Genomic DNA, 26091 nt, shown 5'->3' with positions numbered 1-26091 from the left:
ATTGGCATACTAATTTCCTTACCTTGTCGAGTCTTCTAAAGAGGAAGAAAGTTAAAATGTGTTGTGTGAGACCGGATGAGCTGACAGTATTAATAGCTAGAAAGCAGCAAGGGCCATTTGAAAGTTTTTTTTCATTCTGTTGGTAATTAAGTCCTTCAGCTTAGCTGGTGGGATTTGACCCACTCCAGGCTTCTCTGTTTTTGAAAATCAAAATAAGAAAAAAGACGTCTGGTGGTAGAGAATGTTGATTTGGTCATGGCAAGGGTCAAAAACTGATCTCTCATAGTTATCTGTAGCACAAGGGACTTGGAACATATTTATGAAACAGCAGAAACAAAAGCAATTCATGAAGCTTTATGGAACTCTTGCAGCCCACTCTAAGATAGCTGCTTCATAATGCCAACTTGGCAAGGCCTCCTCTGAAAATGTGACCAACATGATGAAAAGATATGGATGATTCAAATGTGGTGCATCTCAACCCAATGTGATTCTGCCCCCTGGGGACATCTGGCAATGCCTGGAGATATTTTTGTCTGTCACAACTGAGGGGGTAGGATGGGTATCTAGTGGGTAGAGACCAGTGCTACTAAACATCCTATAGCGTACAGATAGTCTCCAGACCTCAAATGTCAATGGTGCTGAGGCTGAGATATCCTGCTCCAATGAGGTGGCAAGGAAGAATTTTTACTCCAATAGATCTGGCTTTCACAGCCATCAGAAAAAAAAAAAAAGGTACTCCAAATCAGAAGGGAAGACGTAAAATTGTCACTATATGCAGATGACATGATACTCTATAGAATACCCTAACACTTCAAACATACAACTGATAAATGAATTCAACAAGGCAGTAGTGAAGTTAAAACATACCCTCACACCATACACAAAAATAGAATGGTTTAAAGACTTGAATATAAGACATGTAAGACACCATAGAACTCCTAGAAGAGAGTATAGGCAAAACATTCTCTGACATAATCATACCAATGTTTTCTCAGTAGAAATAAAAGCAAAAATAAAAGGGACCTAATCAAACTTACAAGCTTTTGCAAACTTACAAGCAAAGGAATCCATAAAATGAAAAGACAACCTCCAGAATGGGAGACAATATTTGCAAATGATATGACTGACAAGGGCTTAATTCTCAAACAGCTCATACAACTCAATAAAAAAACATTCAGCCAAAAAATGGGCAGAAGACCTAAACAGGTATTCCTCCAAAGACACAGATGGTCAACTGGCATGTGAAGAGATGCTCAAAACTGCTAATTATTAGAGAAATGCAAATCAAAACTACAATGGGATACCACCTCACACAGGTCAGAACGGCTATCATCAAAAAGACTACAAGTTACAAATGCTGGAGAGGGTGTGGAGAGATGGAAACTCTCCAACACTGTTGGTGGAAATGTAAATTGGTACAGCTGCTATGGAAAACAGTATAGAGGTTCCTTAAAAAACTAAAAATAGAGTTACCATATGATCCAGCAATCCCACTCCTAATTTGAAAAGATACATGGACCCCTAAGTTCAAAGCAGCACTATTTACAATAGCCAATCCATGGAAACAACAACTCAAGTGCCTATCAACAGATGAACAAATAAAGAGGTGGTATATATAAAAAAAGAATAGAATATTGCCGTTTGCAGCAACATGGATGGACCTAGAGATTATCATACTACATGAAGAGAAAAATACTATATAATTTATATGTGGAATCTAAGAAATAATACAAATGAACTCATTTACAAAACAGAAACAGACTCACAGGTATAGAAAACAAACTTATGGTTACCGAAGAGGGGACTAAATTAAGAGTATGGGATTAACAGATATGCTCTACTACATATAAAATAACAAGGATTTACTGAATAGCAAAGGAAATATATTCAGTATCTTGTATAATGGGAAAGAATCTGAAAAAGTGTGTGTATGTGTTTGTGTATACACACGTATATAGATCCAAATCAGTTTGCTGCACACCAGAAACTAACACAATATTGTAAATCAACTATACTTCAATGTAAAAATAGAACAAAAATTTAAAAATAGGTATGGCTTTCCCAGCAAAGTCTGAAAATGCTTCTAGTGCATGTTTGCAGTTTTTTAAAGATGAACAATCTAAAATTATGACTATTTTTGTAGAGACCCACCTAGCCTTTTTATCAGTAATGGTTAATCCTTTCAAAGAAAGAGCTCTCCTCTGGGAAATGTGATGCTAATTGCATTTCTCTGACAAATAGCATTTACCACCTTTCATGGAAAATTATATAGATGGCTGGGCAATAGTTTCATCATCATTATTTTTCTTTTTTAGCATTTTGGGGATAAAAGTAGACATTTGTGGAGAAATTTTTAGGTCATAGTTTATTTGATCAGTAATGATTAGGGGGGGGTAGAAACTTCCATTTTTCAAGAAACTAAAAAGAAAACAGATTTCCTTCAGGAAGGTGGTACATGTTCTATAAACTTTCTTACAGAGTGTGCAATGTATAGAAGGCAAATAAAATGACGCTCTACTAAAGTCCTGCCTTATCTTGGTTGTATATATTTTGGTTTTCTAAAAGTTACTGCCAAAATTATCAGTCAGCTTATTGACCATCTTGAGACATTAGAAACTCCATCCAGCAGACTGCAAAAAGCAGAACGTGAACATCTCCCAAAGTGCTTTCATGAGTCACAGGGTTGGCTTAAAAATCAGCCACGGTGGGAGGAATTTCACCTTGGCAATCAGCAAACACCATGAACCAGGACTGATTTTTTTTTTCCCTTGGAGAGCCAACTGTCACACATTTACCAACACACCCCTGGGTGGAATGGAGAGGTGCACCTATAAGAATTTCCACTGGGAGACGCTGGGGCACCAGTCCCCCCGCTCCAAGTTCTTTCAAGTTACTGTTTCTCTTCTCTTGTTCTCCCATGTCTTCGTCCCTTACCTTAGTCAATCATCCGGATGTGTTTAATGCATATCTTTTTGTTTGCATTCTTGTGAAATGTGCTTTGTTGTTTTGTACACATATGTTTATAGTTTCATAAGTGACATTGCTATATATTTCATTTTGGGTCTTACTTTCTTCACTCAGATCCATCCATGGCTCTCTAGGTGCAGATGATCCATCGCTTCTCGCTCCGCTGCTGCCTAATAAATACCGAAGTGCATCCACTACATTTTGCCCACCCACTCTCCCAGTGACATTCTCCCACCTGACTCCCTTCACTGCAAAAAACACAGCGCTGCTTCTTCTCCAGGACATCTGCGCCAGGCTGCCCTCTTGACAGCGACACCCAAAGTGACTAAAGACGCACAGCCTCACTGAGCCCCTGGCATGACCCAGCGTTCTGATTTCTGCTAGTCTAATTGTGAGTGTGAAAAAGATGTATGAATAGTCTGATATACACTCTTCCTAAGAGTGCTTCTGCCTTTTGGTACCTGCTACTGCCCAATGTGTGCTTAGCATTTCTCTGAGGGCTCTGAAATTGGACAAAACTCTCTGAGACTGCCACTCACTTCTTTCCCTCAAAGATACACTTGCTGGCCCTTTTTTTTTTTCAAGTTTTGTTTTGTTCATTATTGGTTAACAGATCAGGTACATCAAAAGAAGAATGGTGAAAGTCAACAATTTTGCAAGATCCTGAGGACACGGATCACTTACAATGCACTTGATTCCCTTGTAGAGATGTCAACTGCAATTCAATGGAACTTTGACCCTGGGACTTTTTTCTTAAACCTAGGGAGACCTTCCCCAAGGCAGACAAGTGAAAGCCTAAAGACCGCAGTCAGAGTAGAATAGCATGTGTCTAAAATGGGCAAGTTCTGTTCAGAGATCTGTACTGGTAAAGCCCATTCATGGAACCCCACTCAGAGGGCTTACTTAGATACTTCCCCACAGAATGTGTAGGGAATTTTCTTTAGGATTGTAGGAGAAAATCCCTTAACTTTTGATTCTGACATAAGAGAAAAGTGAGGCTACAATAATAGCAGCCAACTCTTTGGATTCAAGAAAATAATATTAATTACGTGAAGACAAGGTAGGCACCACCATATGCTGAAGTATATGCCTTGTCATGCCTGACACTGTGCCTGCACTGAGATTTCAGCTAATCGGATACAGTGGGGAGATCTGTCGGAAATAGCAGGATACGTAGCAACTCTGTTTCAGCTCTGAGAGCCAGGAGAGTCAGGAACCTGCATTCTGGTAGGTGTGCCTCCTGCCATGGTCTCAGCTGTCTACACGGGGCAGAGCCAAGGTCCTCAGTCTGCTTATACCCATGTGCATCTTGAAAATCAACTGAAGCCAAGAGACATTACGTTTTGTGCTGTTAACGATTAGAACCTTCTCTCCAAGCTTAAACAGGCTTCTTACCTATCAACGAATGAGACTTGTTAGAATCATGGAACTGTGCTCAGAAGATAGTAGGTGTTACAAATATTTTTGCTAAATGAATGAACTTCTTTTAGAGGTAGAGATGATTCTTAACTGCATTCCTTGTTCGCTTTCCTGTGGCACTGAGAGGTTTCCCAAGTCCGACCCTGACTGGGGCAGATCCAGAAGCTCAGAGACTGTGAACAGTCAGCAAAACCCCAAGTTAAATGATAGGGGACCACCAGGCAGACAGACAAACAGATTTACTCTGCACAGCTACACAAGTGGCAGCATGGAATTCAAGAGCACAAACTTTGGAGTCAGCCTGGCCATCATTAGAGGCCCCCGGCTCTGCCAGCCATGTGACTTTGACCAAATTACTTAATCTCTAAAAGCATCGCCATCTGTAGGGTGGGGAATACAAATATCTATCCCACGGGGTTTCTGTGAGGAATAAATGAAATAATGTATGTCTCATCCCTAGCACATTCCTGACCCACTGCAGGAGCTCACGAAATGGGAGCTCTTATGGAAAACAGAACTCCCTGTAATTTAGGGCCCCACTGTCACTTCTGAATACACAGTTGTCACACTGCAGGAGACTCTGAAGGAGAAGCTATGGCATTCCACATTCTCAACTTCTGTCAAAGACATGGTTCACCATCTGGACTACACACTTTAGAAGGATGAACAAATTCCCACTCCTTAAAATAAAGTCAACGGTCAGGATTCCTTCTGTAGAAGTGTTCTGGCACCAGCCACCATATTTGGCCTGATGCTGAAACATTTGTAAAGCTGCCTCTTCCCACTGACCTGAAAGCTACATGATGGCAAGGTGACTCGAACACCAGCGGAGGAGGGCAGCCTTACTGGGCAGAGGAGGCAGCATTCAACACGATTGTATCAGAACTGAGTATTCCCCTCTCTACTCAGAACAGGTGAAGGGTTTCTTCTTTTCTTATTGACCCAAGGGCAATTCAGTGAAAACAAAGTCCTCCAGTCCCAGACTGCTTCTGCAGTTTCATGAAACTCCTCCTCCTCTAGTTCCACCCTTCACTGGCCTCCTTTAACTGTTTCCTAAGAGGTTCTTCTCACACCCCAAAGCTTGTTTGCATGCTGAACTTTTCACCTAATTAATTCCTCATTCTCAAATCTAGGCTAGCCATCCAGTTCCTTGGGGAAGTTTTCCCTGATGACTCCACCAAGGACCATCCCCCTGGTTTCAGAGTATTAAGGACCCCCTCATTAATAAACTTATAGCTTGTAATTTTTAAAAAGTCAATTTTATTTGAACACAACAGGAAACCACTTATTTCAGCTCAGATCTAGCTCTACTAAGTGCTAAGCTTTCCATTTCTGGGATGTACACAGTGTATTTTTTGAAGTTACATGTTTCTGCAGCCTCTGGACATCAGCACCTGGCACCATCTCATTGCCGGTGTGTGTGTGTGGGGGGGGGGGGGGCAGCACTTAGAAATGCAGATTCTCAGGCCCCATTGTGAGAATTCAGGTTCCAACAGTCAAAACCTCTGGCAGATGGGGCCCCATGACCTGGTTAAACATGCAGTCTGGTGGGTCTGCCCCTTAATGACTGCCGATGGAGTCCCACCCAGATCCCCTTTGCTGGCATACCCACCCTCTCTGTTGAGGGCCAACTAACCACTCACAATGGCCCTTCTGGAACACTGCCCTTGGCAAAGGGAGCCACCCTGCCAGGCCAACTACCCCTTTCCCTGGAGGAGACCTCAATGATCAACTGGTGCCTTTGTTTCACCTGGTACTAATTCTGCAAAGCAGTTCATGTTCTACGGCGTCACTGCGGATGGCAGTGAGGCTGGACTGCAGAGACCACACTCCTGCTTATGGCCTTCCCTGGCCCTGTTCTGCTTCTTTTGCACCTTTTCTCCTGGGAGCAGGTCCTCAATCAACAGCACAAGAACCCTAGTCTCAGACTCTGTTCCTAAGGAATCCGATCCACGGCAATTACTTTCACAATCTCAAAAAATTTACTCTTACCAGAACATGTCTGTCCACAAATGGCCACAATTATTTCAGCCAGGGCAATTTGAGAACCGGCACCTATACCTAAGATCAGACAAACTGAGTTTCAGGTCTGAATCTGTGTTTTTTATTGCATGCGGCTCAGGGGGTGTTTAGTTTCTGAGACGGTGCGGTACACAAGGCAGACTCTAACCTCGGCATCACGGTTTGTTTGGACCTTCTTTTTGCTTCCTCACCACAAAACGGAAATAACAACATTGCCCAAGACATGGAGTTTTTAAAAGAATTAAATGAGATGGTACACATACTGTTCAGGGCCTTAGCTTTCTTAACAGGCTTAATCAGGGAACTTACCTCACAGGGCTTCTGAGATCTTCAACCAGCTATGATCCAGGAGAAACTCTCAGCAGTGTGCCTGGCATGTTGTATACACTCAGGTAGGCCCAACATTGCCATCCAAGCAAGTGGGTGATGGATGTTCGTGTCTTTCCCATCACTGGTTTGGGGATTTTAGATTTCTCTGGAAGCTCTTAAAGTGTCCACTGCATCTCACCATTCCAATAATCAGAATAATCTGGTACGGAATTCTTATTTCTGAGAACTGGCTTTTACAGGTAAGCCCACTGAAATTCTCTATTATTGTTATTTGCAAGACAGCAGCAGCAAAGAGCTCAGCTTTTTATTGAGCCTGTCTCTAAAGAGGTTCAGTCAAAAAGGCCAAAGCCCCAGGTGATCATCACACTCCTCAGATTCCTGTTTTCACTTCCTTCTCCTCAGCTGGGGCAGGAGGGGTGGAGGGGCGCGACCTCCTGCGGGGCAGGTCCCCCAGCCCCCACACCGCAGATGAGGCACCCAGTGTTGACATTGGCCAGCGCCTCTGCAAACAAGCCTGGCCAGAAGGGCTCACCGTTTACACGCCGCTCTAATGAGGGCATTGGCCGTACCCTCAGTGACGGTCACCTCACCCACCTCACCGCTCCCGTGAAGGGTGAAGGCTGAAGGCGAACAGATGCCAGTGAGCTCAGTGGACGGAGGCCACACTGTGGACGGGGGCGGCCGCCCGCCGTGTTACGCGCGGATGGACCAAGCACCTTAGTGGCAGCTGAGGAAACGGACTTTTTTTTTTTTGGTCGAAAACAAAGATACATACGGCCAGAAAGGCTCTAAAGTATCTCGCCTTCAAGTCTTGTTTCAACTTGCCTACGGAGTAAATCAGGCTCCAGTCCCGACCAGCCCTGACCTGCGCACGGCCGCCCGCACAGGTGTGCGCGCTCTGGGCCGAGTGCTTGCTCGCTCCAATCACAGGCCACGACGCACTTTATACCACGTGACCCCAGGTCTAAAAAAAAAATGTTTGATAGCTTGATATTATTTTTACTGCGAAATATTATTTAATGATTTATAATTCGCCAATGAGGCAAGAGAAAAACATGCATCCTTTTGTTATCAGTTAATAATAGGTTTGCCTTGAGGAACTAAATCCCACTTAATCCAAAGTGGAAAAGAGTGAACTGAAACTCCTCCAGTTTGGCAGCAGGGCGGGTGTGGCAGCCGACCAGGGAAGGGAAGGTCAGCTGGGCCTCTACTGCAGGGCTGGGAAGCGGTTTGTGCGAGAAATGTGCTAGGGCTCATTTGGTGACGTCTGTCACTCAGCTGTGACAGACTGCACCGCAACACCCAGAGTGTGGAAGCCCAAGAAACCGTGGTGCCCCGAGTGGCCCTGCCCTCCCCTGGGAGGGGGTGGTGAAGCCTCAGGCAAAGACAAATAGACCCATACCTTCTGAGAGACCTCTGCCCTAAGAAAATAAGATGTTAGGAGACCGTATTTTTATAACATTTTATATAACTCATAAAACAGTGCTTGTATAAAAATTCACACAGTTGCTAGAGAGCATACAATTTCCAAAAAATGTCCTGGGTTTTTGTTACATTCAGTTTTCTAAGGGTGCACTCAAATCAATGGTAAAATGCAGACATTATGCAATGTTTCATTATCTTTGGTAAAACTATTCTCATTATTTTGTCTCCTCACAGTATTAACTCTGATATCCACTTTGCGCAGGGTCTGCTATCACTAGGATGTCAGAAAAACATTAAGGCTGGATCTACAAGAGACAAGTATCTCTGAATGACATTAAGAGTCCCTTGGCCCAGGGGCCCCCACTTCTTTCTTGGCCCTATAGCATGTGAGACCTTAGTTCCCTGACCAGGGACAGAAACCGTGCCCCCTGCAGTGGAAGCAGGGAGCGGTAACCACTGGACCACCAGGAAGTCCCACCACTTCACAGCATCTCTCTCCATGGTGAGGCAGGGTTAAGAGCTCAATGGCCTCCAATCTGAGGTCTTGAGACCCTCCTCCTCAATCAGGCAAGAAGTAAACATTTGGGGCAAAGGTGGAAAATGAAGCCATGTCTGCAGGAACCTAAGTGGCCATACTATGGTGTGGTCAGGCCAGTGACTCTTAGCATTTAAACAGTTAATCTGCTTACCACTAAGTAGATCCCATTGGTTGGTTGATGATTGCTGCTGATGTGGTACCCCCTCCCACCAAACTTAAAAAGCAAGGAAGGGTGGGGTCCAACACTGAGGGGGAGGGGCACACTAACACCCATGACATTGGGCACAACTTTATTCCCTGTCAAAACCTGTGTTGTCATGTAGACACAGCAAAGTGAACGGAAGCAGGATTAGAACACTTAGTACATTCATGACTATTTTCGTACATTCTTTTAAAACTCACTAACAGAAAAACAAGGGACACTACCACCTATTGTGACGTGCTATTTTACTCAACATCAGAATGTGTCTGTGCTACTTCTGGATGAGGGAGAAAAAATTCCCCAAACACAAACAAGTATTAACAAAAATCAAAGAATTTAGATGGGGAGGGAGTAGGGGTTTTGCCAACAGATTTTATGGAAAACATTAAATTTTGAAAAAAATTTAGGCATTTTATAATTTTATTGCTTCATGTAAAAAAAAAAAAAGCCCCTGAAGCCCACCTGTATGGCTGCAGGCTGAGGACACCACACAGACAGACAGAGGACCTGTAGGTGGTTCCTGGTGAGTCAGTCCAGAGACAAGATACAGCTCACACAGAGAGCGTCCGCCTCTCTTCATTGGAAGGGACTCTAAGATTTGGGGGAAGAAGCCCCATACAGGAAAGGTATTAAAGAAACCATCAAAACACGGTTTCCAAAAACTGAACATGCTCTAGGTTGGAAAGAGATATATTTAATTCCTAGATCCTGTTGACGTCTCTATTGTGGGTAGACAGGATGATTAAAAAAAAATTATTAAATGATTGTGCTTCTGAAGTTGCAGGGTCACATTCCACCCTCTAGAAAGCAGGGCAATTTTCGCATGGCTTGGAATCCTCTTGGATACATCCTAGAGACCAGAACAAATTCCACAGCACCCTCCCACCTGCAGGATCGGTGAGGGAGAGAGTGCCACTGCCATCTTTGGGTGTGTGTGCACGCACATGCACGCAGGCATGCATTGGTGTGCTGGAGAGACTAAGGCATAGAGAAAGGCCCAGGAGAGGGGGAAGTGAGTCTCCGGCTGCTCCAGTCCTCCTCCTTTCCAGGCACAAAGAGGTTGAGCTTGTTATTCATGTCGGTCCCCTTCATCTCACTTCAGTTTTTTACTAAGAAATGTGTGTGTACACATGTATGTGGGTGGGTGGGAAAGAGTCATTAAGTCCCTGTGTGTTTCCAAATTGTAATAATTTAGGTCCGCAGTTACAACTGAAATAATCTGTAAATGACATTTAAAAGCAAATTTACTAAAGTTAGATCGGCAACTTCACACTGCTTAGAATCCTGTCATTTAAAAAAAAATGGCCACAAGTGCAGGCAAAGTTCCATCATACAGTCACTAAAGCTGAAGTCCTTATCTGTATGAAGAGAATTCACAGATTGTTTCTATTATTTCTGCATTTTAAGGTAGCAAAATATTAAGCCATTAGGTTATTAACATTCCACAAGGGTTTTACGACTACCCTGTGTGATTCAATTTATTTTCTAGCTTTCTGGTATGATGTATTGTGTTGACTGTTCCCTTTCCCTCTTAGGCACTAGCCCCCAAAGTCAGGTAGGTAGAAGTATTGTTTTTACATTAAGGACTTTACCTGTTGGGGAGTTTCCTGGTTGGAATCGTGGAGAGCATGTCACTGGCCTGGAGCAGTGTGACCTTCCCAACCAGGGAAAAGAGGTGTCTCATCCTGAGGCCGAGGGACCGGCCAGATGTAGGAGAGCAGGACTTTCTGGGGGCCCAAAGGGAAAGCTCTGAGTGGACCCCGGAAAGGGATATGGGAGCCCTATTTCAGATGGCCTGTGTCCTTCCAACACCAGGTATCCTCAGGCCCAGCCCTAGGGAACAAGGATGTGTACTGACTGGAGGAGCCAACACTGAGGTGTGGTGAAGCCACCATACAGCTCCCAGAACCTGGTTTTTATACGAATACACACATGGAAAGTAAACAGTTCTTGGTGAGCCCAATGGGGCCCATCCTTAGACAAGAAGCCAAATATCCACACACAGTTTTCCAAGGAAATGTGTTTGCCCCTCTAACCAGCATCCTCGTGTAGGAAGGAAAGAGGGCAGTGGAAGGACACAGCTCAAATGAAGACATTGTGAACATGTTTCCACGTCTATCTACATTCATATCACCATCATCACCATCCAGTGTTCTCATCTACAGGGTGAGCAACATTCTACTGGCACAGCAGTGTGAGACAGGCCAGGCCAGCTGTCCCCATAGCCCCTTCCTCAGCACCACAGTGGGAGGGAGAGTGCAACTGACCGAGGCCAGAAAGGACATCAAACTACTCCATCCCCTCCACCGCCATCCAAGAGGCGTCCTGACTCTTCCAAAATCCTACGTAGTAATAAAAGATAAGGTCAGTAAAATCCGTCTCTATGCCACCTGAAGCTATCAGCCATCATCCATGAACATGGCACTTCTAAAAATTTCATATATCTGAAACCATCTTAAAAAAAAAATTCCCAGTGACTGAAGTCATCTTACAGTACTTCATCTCAAATATTAAAAAAAATTTTTTTCTGAGTAAAATGGCCTCCACAGAGCCCAGTGATTTACTTAAAAAGGGTTTCTAATTTAAAAAAAAATTTTTTTTAATAAAAATTGAAGATGTAAAATGTGGGCAGAGGAACAAGAGGGTTGCTTGATTTGCATTTCAAATGGTGAAGGGACTGGGAGGACACTGCCGAGGAGAGGGAACCCTGACTCCTGAGGCCCCTCTGCTCTCGCAGCTCTGCTCTCTCCAGACTCTGGCTGCATCACCAGGAACACAGGACAAAAGTTCTAAGTACAAGAGACCAAATGCGAGGCTTCGTTGTCGTGGCCGTGGCCGGCTGGGCGATCGAGTGTGCAAATGCAGCAGGCCCCGCCCCGCCGATATAAGGTGCGCGGCTGCGGACGCGGCTCGGGCTCGTGGTGGTGGGGGGGCAAGGGGCGAGGCTCAGTGCCCCTGGTACCCCTCACTTCTCCACCTTCTTGGCTTTCTTCAGGATGTCGCATTTCTTTCTGTTGGGGCGGCGGCAGCGTTCGTCGATGCTCGGGATACATTCGTAGTGCCACACCTCCTCCATCTTCTCCACCGGGTACACGGCCTCCACGTAGTGGCGGATGAGCCGCAAGCGTGTAGGGTCCAGCTGCTTCTTGTTGCACGCCCCAGAGTGGTTGTACTGCAGCCGCAGGTTCTCGGTGGTGAAGAGTTCGGGGAAGAGCCTGACGAGCAGCCGGGCGGCGAAGTTGCCCACGGAGAGGCTCTGCTGCACGATCTCGCGCACTTCCTTGTCGGACAGCAGGTACGGCGAAGGCACCGGGAAGTCGGGCGAGGGCACCACCAGCTCATCCAGGGGGATCTTGCAGAAGTCCTTGCTGCTCCTTTCGGGGGGCAGCGGGGGCCCCTCAAATTCCTCCCGGAATCGCTCGGGGTTGATTGCATAGTTGGCCAGGTCCCTGCACTCAGGGCCCGGAACGTGGACCTTGCGCTGCTGCTGGTAGGAGCGCCTCTGCTCCGTGTCCCGGCGCCGGCAGCGCTCGTCGAGTTTGCCCACGAACTCCAGTGTCCAGACACGGTCATTTTTAGCCCGTGGGTAGAGCAGCTGCACATAGTGGCGGATGAGCTTGATACGGGACGGGTCCAGCTGTTTCTTGCCCAGGGAGCCGCTGCAGTTGTACTGCTTGCGCAGGTTCTCGTGGGTGAAGAGCTCCGGGAACAGGTGCACCAGCAGGCGCGAGGCAAAGTTGCCGATGGACAAGCTGCTCTCGTAGATGCTGCGCAGCTGCTCCTTGCTCAGCAGGCAGTCGGCGCCCGGCACCTCGAAGTCGGGCTGCGGGATCTCCAGCTTGTCGAAGTCGATGGGCACCAGCCAGATCTTCTTGGACCGCCGGCCGGGCCGCTCGCCCTCGAAGCTATCTTCCACCTTGACCACGGAGATGTCATCGGGGAGGCTGGATGAGTCGTAGCAGTCGTCTCGCGGGGGCTCGCCCTCGCTGCCCCCGTCCAGCCCCAGGCCCTCCAGCTCATCGTTGATGCGCTGGGCACACTGCTGCAGCCAGGCATCCTCCTCCTGCATGTCGGGGAAATAGATCTCTGTGTAGTTGCGGATGATCTGCAGACGCTGTGGGTCCAGCTCCTGCTTGCCGCCATCCCCATAGCAGCTGTACTGCTCGCCCAGCTTCCTGTGGTCGAAGAACTCCGGGAACAGCCGGTGCAAAAGGAAGACTGCGAATTCGCCAGGGGATGAGGCCTCGTCCAGAAACTCGGTGAGGTCCTGCGTGTCCACCACATGGTCAGAGGCGATGGTGCTGCTGCGGTCCAGGGACAGGGCCTCCTCCTGCTCCTTGCTGTCCAGGAAGTGGCCAGCATCCACCTGGGGCTCGGCCTCGAAGAAGCCAGACACCTGGCCACTGGGCTGGCTGTCCTCCATTTCCCGCTGGGCCCAGAAGCGGCTGAAGAAATCGTTGAGCTGAGGCAGGCACTCGGCCTGCCAGACTGCCGTGTCCTTCACCGACGGGTAGTAGACTTCCACGTAGTTCCGGATAAGCTGCAGGTGCAGCGACTCCAGCTTCCGCTTGGCCGCAAAGCCGCAGGCGCCACAGCCCCGGGAGAAGTCTACGTCACTGAAGAGCTCTGGGAAAAGCTGCACCAGCAGGCGGCAGGCCAAGTCGCCTCCCGACAGGCTCTGGTCCACGATCTGCTTGAGCTCGGCCGCCGTGAGCTGGTACTCGGGCGGCGGCTGGAACTTGGCCACCATCTCAGTGGGGCTCACCTGCTTCTTGATGCGGCTCACCTCCAGGGAGAGCAGGTCCACCTTGCTGTGCAGCTGCGACATGTTGGAGGAGAGTGTGTTGAGCATGTAGAACATCTTCTGGATGAGGAAGTAGATGTTGGGGTCGCTGTCGGTGGCTGCTGCGGGGCCGCCAGTGTCCCGCTTCTGTGTCTCGTTCAGGAGCCGCAGTGGTGAGGGGCTGTTGCTGGGGTTCACCTTCTCCGAGAGCTCATAGGTGTTGAGCATGTCCCCCGCGGGTGGGTTCTTCTTCTCCATGATCTTGTGTGAGATGCCGTACAGAGGCTTCTTGTAGGAAGGTGTGCTCACGTCGTGGCTGGGCTCCTCCTCGCCTGGCCACATGGAGCCAAAGTTCTTGCCCCGGCCTGCCAGCTCCCCGTTGCCCTGGCAGGGTGAGCTGTTTTCCCGATTCCGCATGCCTGCTAGGAGTGCCTGGAAGACAAAAGGTACATCAGTTGAGGGTTCTGATCTATGTCACACACAGAGGGGCCCAGGTCAACCTCAGGAGCCTATGAGAAAGTGTTTCCCTTGCCTGGGAACAATTATGTGGGTCCAGAAGTGAAGTGAAGTGAAGTTGCTCAGTCGTGTCCGACTCTTTGCGACCTCATGGACTGTAGCTACCAGGCTCCTCCGTCCATAGGATTTTCCAGGCAAGAATACAGGAGTGGGTTGCCATTTCCTTCTCTAGCGGAACTTACCGACCCAGGGATCGAACCCGCATTGTAGGCAGATGCTTTACCATCTGAGCCAAGGGAAGCCACCACTAACACAAACCTGCATCCCAGGGCCAAACTTGCTTGCTCTCCCTAATCCCTGAGAGGCTCAGGCTGGACCCTGGAGGCTTTCAATTCCCGTAGGATACCATCCCTGAACTTCCTGTCCATAGACTGAGCATAGATGCTGACAAGGCCTGGCGAGAGCCCATGAGGGATGGGAGAGAGACCCCAGGAACAGGAAGTGCTCCTGTGGCAACCTGGCTATGGACAGGTCACCTCATTGCCCTGACTGCTCTCAGACAGGCAGGAGTCCTGCCAATGGCATCTACAGAAAGCACAGCTTGTTGTCCAATCTGCAGACTCTAGGAGAGCAGGCATCTCTACTCTGAATAGCTCCCAAGATGCACAGTGCTGAGCATGGAAGAACTGGAATCTAGAGAGCCACAGTCAGCTGCCAACTCTACCACTGCCTGGAGTCATGTCTTATTTCAGACTGAAAAGGCCCAGAATTGCCCCAAGCCCAGCCAACTGCAGATTCCGTGAAGTGATGAGGCCTCCCAGGTTCCTGAGTCTCAGTCTCCTAGTTCCAGCAGCCCTTCTCAGTCAGAACTGCCAAAGAGTTTTAAGCCCTAGGTCCTAAAGCACCCACTGTGTGTAATGAATTAACACCTTTCTTATGCATCTAGAAAGGTACTTTTGATGAACTCTCCAGCCTTGCTCAATAGAAGACAGTGAGAGAATTAATGATTTCAGGAATTATCTCCTCAATTTTCCCAAGGCTGACATACTTTGCAGGTCCACTCTCAATGTACCTGTTTGAGATACCAAAGCTTTAGTCCAGGCTTCATACCAGAAGTCGACTGCCCAGACCATTTGGGATCCCAGAGTCCTCACTGCTTTCAATAGTGGTTTTCCCTGTTGCTAGGCCCTGGATGGTGTAAGAGGTTTACTGACATATATATGGACAAATGATTTTCAGCACAGGTTCAAAGGCAATTCAGTAGAGAAAGGAGAATCTTTTCAACAAATGATGCTAGAAATATTGGACATATATGTGCAAAAAAAAAAAAAAGGAAAAAACTTTCATCCTACATGTATCATATAAAAATTAACTAAAAAATGGATTATGGATGTAAAAATAAAAACTTAAAATTCCAGGCTTCCCTTGTAGCTCAGCTGGTAAAGAATCCACCTGCAATGTGGGAGACCTGGGTTCAGTCCCTGGATTAGGAAGACCCCCTGGAGAAGGAAGAGGCTACCCACTCCAGTATTCTGGTCTAGAGAATTCCATGGACTGTATAGTTGATGGGGTGGCAAAGAGTAGGACAGGACTGAGCGACTTTCACTTTTCACTTTAAAATTAAAATTCTAACACCCCTAGAAGAAAACATAAGAGCAATCCTTTATGACACTGTTTTAGGCAAATAATTCTCAAATATAACACACAAGCACAATCCATAAGAAAATAATAAAATGGACTTCATGAAAATTTAAAACTTCTTTAAAAAATGAAAAACAAGCCTAGCCTGGAAGAAATCAGACATATCACTTATCTGATAAAGGACCTGAATCCAGATTACATAAAGAACACTCAAACTCAATGACACATAACCCAATTAAGTTTCAACAGTCACTCTGGAGAAGCTATATAAATGGCAAATAATCACATAAAAAGATGCTCAGTGGGAGTTCCATGGAGGTACAGTGGTTAAGACTCCACATTTCCACTGCACAGGGCATGGGCTGGATCCCTGATCAGGGAACTAAGATCCTGTATAAAAGATGCTTAAGAACATGCATGACATTAAAACCACACTGAGATAGCATATCACTCCCCACAAGGATGGGTATAATCAAAAAAGACAGATGATACTGAGTGATAGAGATGACATGAAGGAACTGGAATTCTCATAGACTGCTAGGGTAGATATAAAATGGTATTACCACCTTGGAAAACAGCTGGTATTTTTTTTGAGAAGTTATATGTTGGACCATATGATCCAGGTATATTCCATTCCTAGTTATTTATTTACCAAGCAAAATGAAAGCACATGATCAAATACTTTTATGCATATGTTCATGGCAGCCTTGTTTATAAACAACTCCCAACTGGAAAAAACCCTAATTTTTTGAACAAGTATATAGATGCACTGTGTTAACAGCAGAGTACTACTCAGCAACAGAGCTGACCAACCTGGTACTCATGATGAACCTCAAAATAATTAAGCTGAGTAAAAGAAACCAGATAGATAAAAGAGGCGTGTAGGATGCCATTCGTATAAAATTCTAGAAAAGGCAAACGCACCTTTAGTGACAGAAAGCAGGGGAAAGGATGCAAAGGGACACAAGGCAACTTCACGGTAACAGGTGATGGATATGTTTCTCATCTTGATTGTGGTGTGGTCTCACTGGTATGTACACGTCAAAACACATCAAATGGTATGCTTTAAATATGTCGTTCATTACATTTCAGCCATAAACCTGTTTTTGACAAATGTTGAATTTGACCCCAAAGTATACTGGAATATATTTTTGAGTGCCTATTTAAGCAGAAGAGCTAACTGGAGAGCAGTGGTGGGCGTCAGGGGAGTAGGTAGGGTTGAAGCACAAAGCATGTTGTTCTACAGACATGTGCAAGCCTCGGGCAACTAGAAAATGCGAGAGAACAAAGCGCCTCCTTAGGATGCTGGGGGAAAATATGGTTGTGTAGCCTGACCTATCGCAGCACTTCTAAAGTCTAATGTCCATATAAATTGCCTGAGATCTAGTGAAAATACAGATTCTGATTCAAGGCTCTGCATTTCTAACAAGCCATTGGGCCTCTCTGGATGGCCAGGGCTAGGAAGACAGTGTTTGTCCCTGGTTTATCTCATTCAGGCAGATTCAGTGTCATTTATAAGCCTTCAGATAACACAAATGCCAGCACAACACAGTACACGAGGTGCTTTACTCTTGCAACCTTAAGAAAAAAAAAAAACACAGGGAAAAGAGACAGTCTCTGGGGGGACTGCCACTACGGCAGCAGGTGAGCAATACAAAGGCCTGAGTTGGAAAGAGACCATGGGCAGATCTCCTTATTCATTTCCCTGTGCCCCCTGCATGGAAGCTGGGAGTCCTCACCACTGGACCGTCACGGAATTCCCCAGACCTTCTTTCTTAGATAATGGAATCATCAGACTCATCTTAAACACAGGTTAATTTTTCTCCTGCATCTCTGTTGACAACAACCATGCAAAAGAACACCTACCTTACTCTCTCAGGAACCAGAAAAATACTAGGATTCTTTCAAGCGCTTTAATTATCCCATGGATTTGTGTGTTAGTCACTCAGTTATGTCTGACTCTTTGCAACCCGATGGACTGTAGCCCACCAGGCTCCTCTGTCCATGAAATTCTCCCGTCAAGAACACTGGAGTGGGTAGCCATTCCTTTCTCCAGGGGATCTTACCAGCCCTGAGATGGAACTTGGGTCTCCTGCATTGCAGGCAGATTCTTTACCATCTGAGCTACCAGGGAAGCCCTAATTATCCCACGGAGGTAGCCAAAAACAAACCTGATAAAGGGTCCAAGATCCCTGACCCTCCTACTACTGCCCATGAGCAGAGAACCAGGGGCTTACTGGGCTGGAGCGAGCCTGCTGCCCACCCCTCTCCCTTGTGGGGTCTCCTCCCTGAGACCTATCTGTACCCTCACCACACTGCATGATGGTTACATGCGGGACCAGGTCTTCCCTACTCCATCTCCAGTGCCTGGGACACAGAGCGCTCACTGAACATTTGTTAAGCAGGGTAAAGTGTCTACTGCTCTCAAATAAATGCTCATGAAAAATGTTCAAAGAGGCCACTAGCTTCATGAATAACATGAGTGTAGAGAGGTATAAGGCCTCCCTGGTAGCTCAGTGGTAAAGAACCTGCCTGCCAATGCAAGAGACACGAGTTCGATTCAATCCCTGGGTCGAGAAGATCCCCTGGAAGAGGAAATGGCAATCCACTCCAGTATTCCTGCCTGGAAAACCTCATGGACAGAAGAGCCTGGTGGGATACATTCCGTGGGGTTGCAAAAGAGTCATACGTATCTAAATACGACTACAGTCCATGGACTCACAAAAGGTCACACACAACTTAGCGACTAAACAACAAAAATAAGGGAGGTATAAGGGAGTGGATGGGTCCTCTGCGTGACCCCCTGCATGTCACCTTCCTGTGTGTAACTCAGGAATATATAATGGTCCCTGTCTCAGGTACCAGGGTAGCTATGAGGGTCTAATCAGATAATGAACATGATGCGCGGAGCCCATGTCTGAATCACAGTAAGTGCTTAATAAATATTCAGTTATAGTACAATTATCATTAACAGTGCTCTTCCCCAGCCAGAGCAGCGACAATACAATGGGCTTTTTATTGAACCAGTAATGATTACTGCTGCTGCTGCTGCTGCTAAGTCATTTCAGTCGTGTCCGACTCTGTGCGTCCCCAGAGATGGCAGTCCACCAGGCTCCCCCATCCCTGGGATTCTCCAGGCAAGAACACTGGAGTGGGTTGCCATTTCCTTCTCCAATGCATGAAACTGAAAAGTGAAAGTGAAGTCGTGTCCTGACCCTCAGTGACCCCATGGACTGCAGCCTACCAGGCTCCTCCATCCATGGGATTTGCCAGGCAAGAGTACTGGAGTGGGGTGCCATTGCCTTCTCCGTAATGATTACTCTTAACTATTAAATAAAGAGGAGAACTTAAGAACCTAACATGAGTTAAGGAAGGTATAAGTAACTTAAGAACTTAAATAAAAGGAGCACTTTCCTCCAGTGTAGCAGTGTAAGTCACTCATAGAAGGAATTCTTAGAGGTCTGTTTGCCCTAAAGGCTGGGCTGGAGGAGTCCAAGAAGCACAGGTGGGCTCGAGGTAGGGTTTCAGACTCCTTTCAGTTGTTTAGCTCTGCTATCTGGCAGAAAGCAAAGGATAATTTTAAAAAGGAAGGAAGAAAGGAAAGAAACCACATTACACACATCAGAAATATGGAGAAAGGAAGGAATGGAGATGGTTGAAAATCTTTGCCCCTGAGGCAGCATGTTTGGAACTGTGGTTTGTCATATGACCCATTCAGAAATGATGACACTGATTTGATGGATCAAGACCAGCATAAAAGAGGGAGGGGAGGAGGAACTGTGAAAGACAGGAAGGAAAGAAAGAAAACAACAGAAAATATCACAGGGCACTGCACACAGTAAATACATTCAAGAAGTTCTGTTCTTTCTGTGTCTATATATCTACATACAAATCCAAATATGTGAACCGAATGGCTCTATAAGGTGGATTTACAACTGTGGGTCACTGTTGAAAAGCACTGCCCTAATAAATTCAAATCTTCTTACTTGCTAATTCCTATAGATTTTAAATAAGATTTTTAGCAATTTACTCACCATTAAATTTTATTGCACCAAAATAACTTTGGAGGTCCTACGGATTATGAGATTTCCATGAGGTTTTACCAATGTAGAGAAATTTGAGTGTGTAACGCCAATTATTAAAAAAAATCATAATTATATTACAGTTGATTTTGGAAAGGGACAAGCAAAGGCTTTGTAACAAGCAGTTCCACTAACACATTTAAAATAAGATTCTATGCAGAGAGAGGTTACCAGAAACTCACATGCCATGCAACAAGAGTCCATGTTCTTGAAGGGGATCTGCCTTCATTAACACTCGAAGTAGGAAATAAGCACAGAGAAAAGTTTTTGGGTGAACTGTCTGAACAAAACAAACAGAGCAGTTTGACTCCCCCCACATGCCTACTGCAGGCAGAGGCCAGAGTCGATCAGAACTGGAAATCCCCCCAATAACTCTCACTAGTCAGCCTCATTAATAAAAATATTTCAGTTTCTACCAAGCATGTTAGAAACACTGACATCAATACAAACATTTTTGGCTAACTTGCTTAAATAAAAATTAAGTTAGAGTCCCAGCAGAGGGCAATATTCCTCGCTCCCAGAGACCTTGGATACAGAATTCAACACAGAACAGGACACGAGCACCAAAGAGAAGGTCCTAAGATGTGCCCACACTGAGGTTCTGTCCACTCAGTGCTCCATTAATTCCACAAACGCTGCCAAGGTGACGACGGGCTGGCTGCACTTGCTGCTGCTGATAAAATCTCCACTCAGCTGTCTAGGAGTATCAAGAAATCCTTAAATCTGCGCTTCTTGGCACTGGTGTCTGGCTGCTACCATTCCCAATTCTCCAAGGCTCATCTTCCAACCATATGGGAACTCTGCGACACAGCTCAGGCTCTGCAGTACCAGATCCAATCGCACATTTCACTCTTCTGCTAGCACTCAGACCCAAGCAGGAATGCCCGACTCTCTCAGTTGGAGAATCTGACTGATCAAAGAGAAGCTGACGTAAGGTTACCAGTGAGGCACGAGTAGGTTATTAAGGGGGATCCCACATGTCCATGCCCAGTGACATCTCGGGGATTGGGTCACCATGGAGAGGCTCCCAGCACTGTGCATCTTCTTCAGGATTCCAAATCCAAGAGCAGTCACTGAATTCAGTTCAACGAAAGAGGAATGGCTACATGGTGCTCAGAGAGTCAGCAAACTGGAACACCAAGAAAGCAGCATGCCTCCAGTGCAGGGCATGGAGGATTCATGTGGCATCAAGGGTAGACCACGCAAACGGGCTCCTCGGGGGCTGGCAGCACCACTCACCTCCAGAAAATTGAGGCAGGGGTGATGCTGTTCACTTTTAATAGAATGTTTACCTTCATCATCATCATCCTTAAATAACCGGGTATAGCTGTGATAAGGAATGGATAAGCTGTCTGCCACACAGAGCCAGTAAACAAATATTACAAGGCCCTGGGGACATAGGGAACAAGCCAGTCTCTGCCCTCATGGCTTTTATCCTTTGGGTCATCTTTACACTGCTGACAGTGTATGGCAAGGATGAAGAATGTGCTAACATGCCCCCCAAAAATGAGAATCTGGGGGGATAGAGCAACTATGAGGGGAGAAGAGAAAGACCATAGGGATGGCCAAATATCAGAGCAGGAGCTCCTCACAGCACCTTACCAACACCCCACAATCCTCAGGGTCGTCCATGTTTAAGTGCAGTTCCAAATCAAGCAGGCGTGGGAGTGCTAGCTTCTCAGGCTCACTCAACTGGGAAGGGCCACAGTGCCTATCCGCTAGGGCTGCTGTGGAAATGACGACGCACCTCCAGCTGGGACCACAGTGAATGACACTTAGGAGGTCTTCAGTACATTGGCACTGATTGAAGGAGATGGCATTTCCACTCTCCAGTTGAAAAACAAACCACAGACACACTTTAGAATTAAAAACAAAGATACAAGGAACCCCAGGAGAACAAAGCTAACTTCTACCTGGCACAGGGCTCTTGAATATCACTCCCACTTCTGTGAACAAAAAGATGATTAGCAATAAAAATGCTGGCTACTCACCTCCCACATCTGCTGTATTTGGCTATGGTGCCTTTCCCAGCAGAAGCGCCAAATATGTCTTTATACAGTCTTTTGTTAAATTTTTGGAGGGAGGTTTTAGTTTTCTTCTAAGCATTGTACTAAATGTCACTCATGCACAGGCCTTCAGCACTGACAGGGGTTTGAAGTGACGGACCTTTAGCATCAGGGCTGCCAATCAATTCCTCCCCCTCGCCCTCACCCCCTTCCTTGGGGTCGAGGGAGAAGGTGGCAGGTGCTCAGAATCAAGGGCGTTCAGGCCTGGAGTGTCTGGGAAGGCATCAGAAGGCCTCTCTTGGCAATTCCATGTCATTTTCCTCCTGATAAATGTGGAGGGAGGCAGCTGACCATAATGGGTGGTAGTTGGAGATGGGGGTTAGGGAGCAATAAATAAACCCTTCTGAAAGCTGAAGTGGGGCAGGCTCTCTGCTGGGCTTGTCTCGATGCTCCACACAAGGAACCAATGAGGGAGCTGTGTCACTCCCATCGCCGTAGAGGGACCTGAGCTTGGGAGGTCATAGTACCAGCCAAAGGCTCCACGGTGAACTCCCCCTTATCTGACTCCAGGCTCCGATCATTCTGGAAATGACCATTCCTATGGGCTGGATCAGAGAAGGTGGGGCTCACCTCCTCAGTATGGAGCAGGGTGCTGAGTGCTCTAAGTCTGTCCTGACACCTCACACCAGCAACAAGGCTGCCCCACAGGTGTTCTGGCACTTGACTTCAACTTACGTGGAGGAGACACTAATTCTCCCATCACTGTTATATGGATTAAATGAAACAAGAAAAGGTATGTGGGGCTTCCCTGGTGACTCAGTGGTAAAGAATCTGCCTGCCAATGCAGGAGACACAGGTTTAATCCCTGGTCTGGAAGATGCCAGGGAGCAATTAGGCCCATGTGTCCCAACTATTGAGCCTGTGCTCCTCAACCTGAAAAGTCCACACACCAACTGCAGAGTAGCCTCTGCTTGCTGCAGCTAGAGAAAAGCCTGCACAGCAACAAAAACCCAGCACAGCCAAAAATAAAATAAATCAATGCAACCCTCAGTGTTCCATGATGTGGAACGCAGAGCAGTCCTCATTATAATGTAATATAAACATGCATATTGAAATCCAGTGAAAATCTTAAATCTTATGACTTTGCTAATTAAGAAAAAGGATAGTTTTTACTTTTCAAAGGCTCACTAAATCTCTAGAACCTATCAACTCCCAATCTGCTGTAGCATCTAATAGAGGAGAATTAAAACAAACCGAGAGCAACTCAGGGAGTCCCAGGCAGACACCCCGTGTATGGGCTAATGACAGTGAGCTCTAAAACTTAGGCTCTGTTGGACAGACATGAAGAAGCTGAAATGCCTACCTGGGTCCCCAAAAAAGTATGTTGTCGGGGGGAGGGGAGGGGGCTGGAGAGCTTGGGAAAATGTTCTGCTAGGAGTTGAAGGTGTGATCTGGCTATCTGCAGGGAGGCTCTGCTGACCAGGCATTCTCATCTCCCAAACTCCCCTCTCCCCTCAGTCTTCACTGTTCTGTGAATCTGTCTTGTCTCCCGTGGGAACTGCAGGCTGCTCGAGGGGACCACCGTGACCAGTTTCATTTTCTCTCTCTCAGAATTCAGCCAAGTTCACTAAAACCAGCAGGTGATTAAGCAAATTTATAAAATAGGTAGGTTAGGGGTAACGGGCATATTATAAAATAATTGGATTCTTTACAAAAAGATTCACTGAACAAGCTCCCCGGATAAGTACAAAAGATGGACCTGATTTAGGAAAAGCCCTGCTGAGCCTCACTTGCTCCAGTAAGGTGCAGGCTATGTGAAATGTGGTAGCCTTTCATTAACAGTCCTTGCTGTCAACAAGCTCCTGCTTTCCCGGTAAGCCCTCACCTCGGGAATAAGCCGCCGCCTCTTCACACTCGGGACTGAGTCCAGCGGGCCCTCGCCACCCAGGGGCTTTCTCTTGCTGGAGTCCTGGAGAGCAGTGAAGACGCCATCCACAGGGTGCTTCTCGGAGGACCTGGAATTCACTGAGCAGTCCAGCGCGGCATCTTCGGTCTCTGTCTCCACTTTCACAGTGTTATTTTTTACAACTGTGGCGGAGAAGAAATGGGGCTCAGTGGGGAGGCCACTGGGCAGTGCCTGGTTTAGCAGGGTCCCCAAGCACCAGGGTGTATCAGCCACCTTTTGATATTCTCACTCAAACGACAGTGTCAAGAGTAATAATCAATGAAACTGGCTTTCCAACCAACCAATTTATATTTCACCACACTAGTCATGCTATACACTGATATTATATTCCAAGAACATTCCGTTTAAAGCAGCTGTTAAAGTCTTTTCTTGGAGAAGGGAGAAGAGATGGAAGGAGAAAAACACACAACTCTTTTAAATGGTGCTTTTATAAAAGTAACCCTGGAAAGATACATAAGATACCATAAGTGTGAGTGGAGAAGGATGGCAAACAGTAATGAGAGGAGACTTTTCCTTGATTTTTCATTGTGTATCTTTTAATACTGGGTTGGCCAAAAGGTTTGTTAAGTTTTTCCCATAAGATAGCTCTAGTAGCTCTTAACTGCCTTTAATTTCATCCAAAACAATTTTGTTAGACTGTACTGTGACAACTATCATATCAGTGTGCATTTTAAAAAAATATCAAAATTGGTGAATTTTTGTGCAGCCATTTTAATATTGAAGATGAAAGAAGAAAAAGCAACGTTTTCAGTATATTTATGTTTTATTACTACAAGAGAGGTAAAAACACAACTGAAACACACAAAAAGAGATTTGAGCAGTGTATGGAGAAGGTGCTGTCACTGATTAAATGCATCAAAAGTGGACTGCGCAGTTTCACGCTAGAGATTTCTCACTGGACAATGCTCCACGGTCATACAGACCAGTTGAAGTTGGCAGTGATCAAATCAAGACATTAATTGAGCACAATCGACATTATACCACTCAGGAGATAGCCAACATATTCCTAATACCCCAATCAAGCACTGAAAATAATTTTCTCCAGCTTGGTTATATTAAATTGCTCTGATGTTGGGTTCCATATAAGTTAAGTGAAAAAAAAAAAAACCTTGACAGCATTTCCAGATGCAATTCTCTACTTAAATATAACAAAAATGGTCCTTTTTTTAAAACAAATTGTGATGGGTGATGAAATAGGGATATTGTACAATAACAGTGTGGAACAGAAGAGATCATGGGGCAAACAAAATTAACCACCACCAATCACACCAAAAACGTCTTCATCCAAAGAAGGTAATGTGTATATGGTGGGATTAGAAGGTAGTCCTCTACTACAAGCTCCTTCTGGAAAACCAATCAATTCCAACAAGTACTGCTCCCAATTAAACCAACTGAAAGCAGTACTTGACAAAAAGTGTCTGGAACTAGTCAACTGAAAATGCATGATTTTCCATCAGGATAACGCAAGACCTCATGTTTCTTTTGATGACCAGGCAAAAACAGTTACAGCTTGTCTGGAAGTTCTGATTCATCCTCTGTTTCACCAGACACGTCACCTTCAAATGTCCATTTATTTTGGTCTTTACAAAATTCTCTTAATGGAAAAAACTTCAATTCCCTAGAAGACTGTAAAAGGCACCTGGAATAGTTCTTTGCTCAAAAAGATAAAAAGTTTTAGGATGATGGAATTATGAAGTTGCCTGAAAAATGGCAAAAGGTAGTGAAACACAACAGTGACTATATTGTTCAATAAAGTTTCTGGTGAAAATGAAAAATGTGTCTTTTAGTGTTACTTTAAAAACCAAAGGAACTTTTTGGCCAATCCAGTAGTTTTGAACCACGTTAAATATATCTCAAAAAAGTTTTAAGTTAAACTACTTTTTAAAAAGAGGCTTTTTTTTTTTTTTTTACCTTCTTCTACATCTTCACTGAATTCAGTTGCGTTCATCTTCTGTTCCACTAAAAGAAAAGACAAAGGCAAAGTCTTGACTTATTGTTTATTTTTTAAAATTTCACCCACCCATAAGAAATTCCCTTACCCTCCCAACCCTGGCTCTGGGTAATAGAAGGGTAAGTTGATATGACTCTGCAACATCGAGGAAACCTGCATCCTCTTGTTTGCAAATGCTCAGAAGCAGCCACGCCTCCTGTGCACCTGCTGGGAGTTCTTCTCCAAGACTTTATGTGGGCAGAATGCATCTTAAAGCATCAACTGAGAGCCACTTATGGAATGAAAGGATCTGAGAAACTCAAG

General features: G+C 45.8%; 1 protein-coding gene across 1 annotated transcript; it reads right to left on the bottom strand.

The window, feature by feature from the left end:
* Window positions 1-11868: 11868 nt before the first annotated feature.
* Window positions 11869-25785, bottom strand: BEND3 (BEN domain containing 3). The gene is made up of 3 exons (XM_068985555.1): window positions 25749-25785; window positions 23757-23959; window positions 11869-14118 (listed from the first exon to the last, which is right to left on the bottom strand). Exons 1-3 carry the CDS (start codon window positions 25783-25785, stop codon window positions 11869-11871), a joined length of 2490 nt encoding a protein of 829 aa, XP_068841656.1.
* Between the last annotated feature and the right edge of the window lie 306 nt (window positions 25786-26091).

This window comes from Capricornis sumatraensis, chromosome 13, assembly GCF_032405125.1.
Source record: "Capricornis sumatraensis isolate serow.1 chromosome 13, serow.2, whole genome shotgun sequence".
Lineage (NCBI taxonomy): Eukaryota > Metazoa > Chordata > Mammalia > Artiodactyla > Bovidae > Capricornis > Capricornis sumatraensis.
Note: the sequence above shows the minus strand (reverse complement) of the source record. Positions and strands in the feature narration are given on the sequence as shown.

Bases quoted from the DNA above. Each gene is read 5' to 3' on its own strand.
- BEND3 (XM_068985555.1), bottom strand. From the start codon at position 25,785: ATGAACGCAACTGAATTCAGTGAAGATGTAGAAGAAG. The intron at 23,960-25,748 runs GTAAAAAAAAAA...TCTCCGCCACAG, and splicing joins CAGTGAAGATGTAGAAGAAG to TTGTAAAAAATAACACTGTG. The intron at 14,119-23,756 runs GTGAGGGCTTAC...TTTGTCTTCCAG, and splicing joins GGCGGCGGCTTATTCCCGAG to GCACTCCTAGCAGGCATGCG.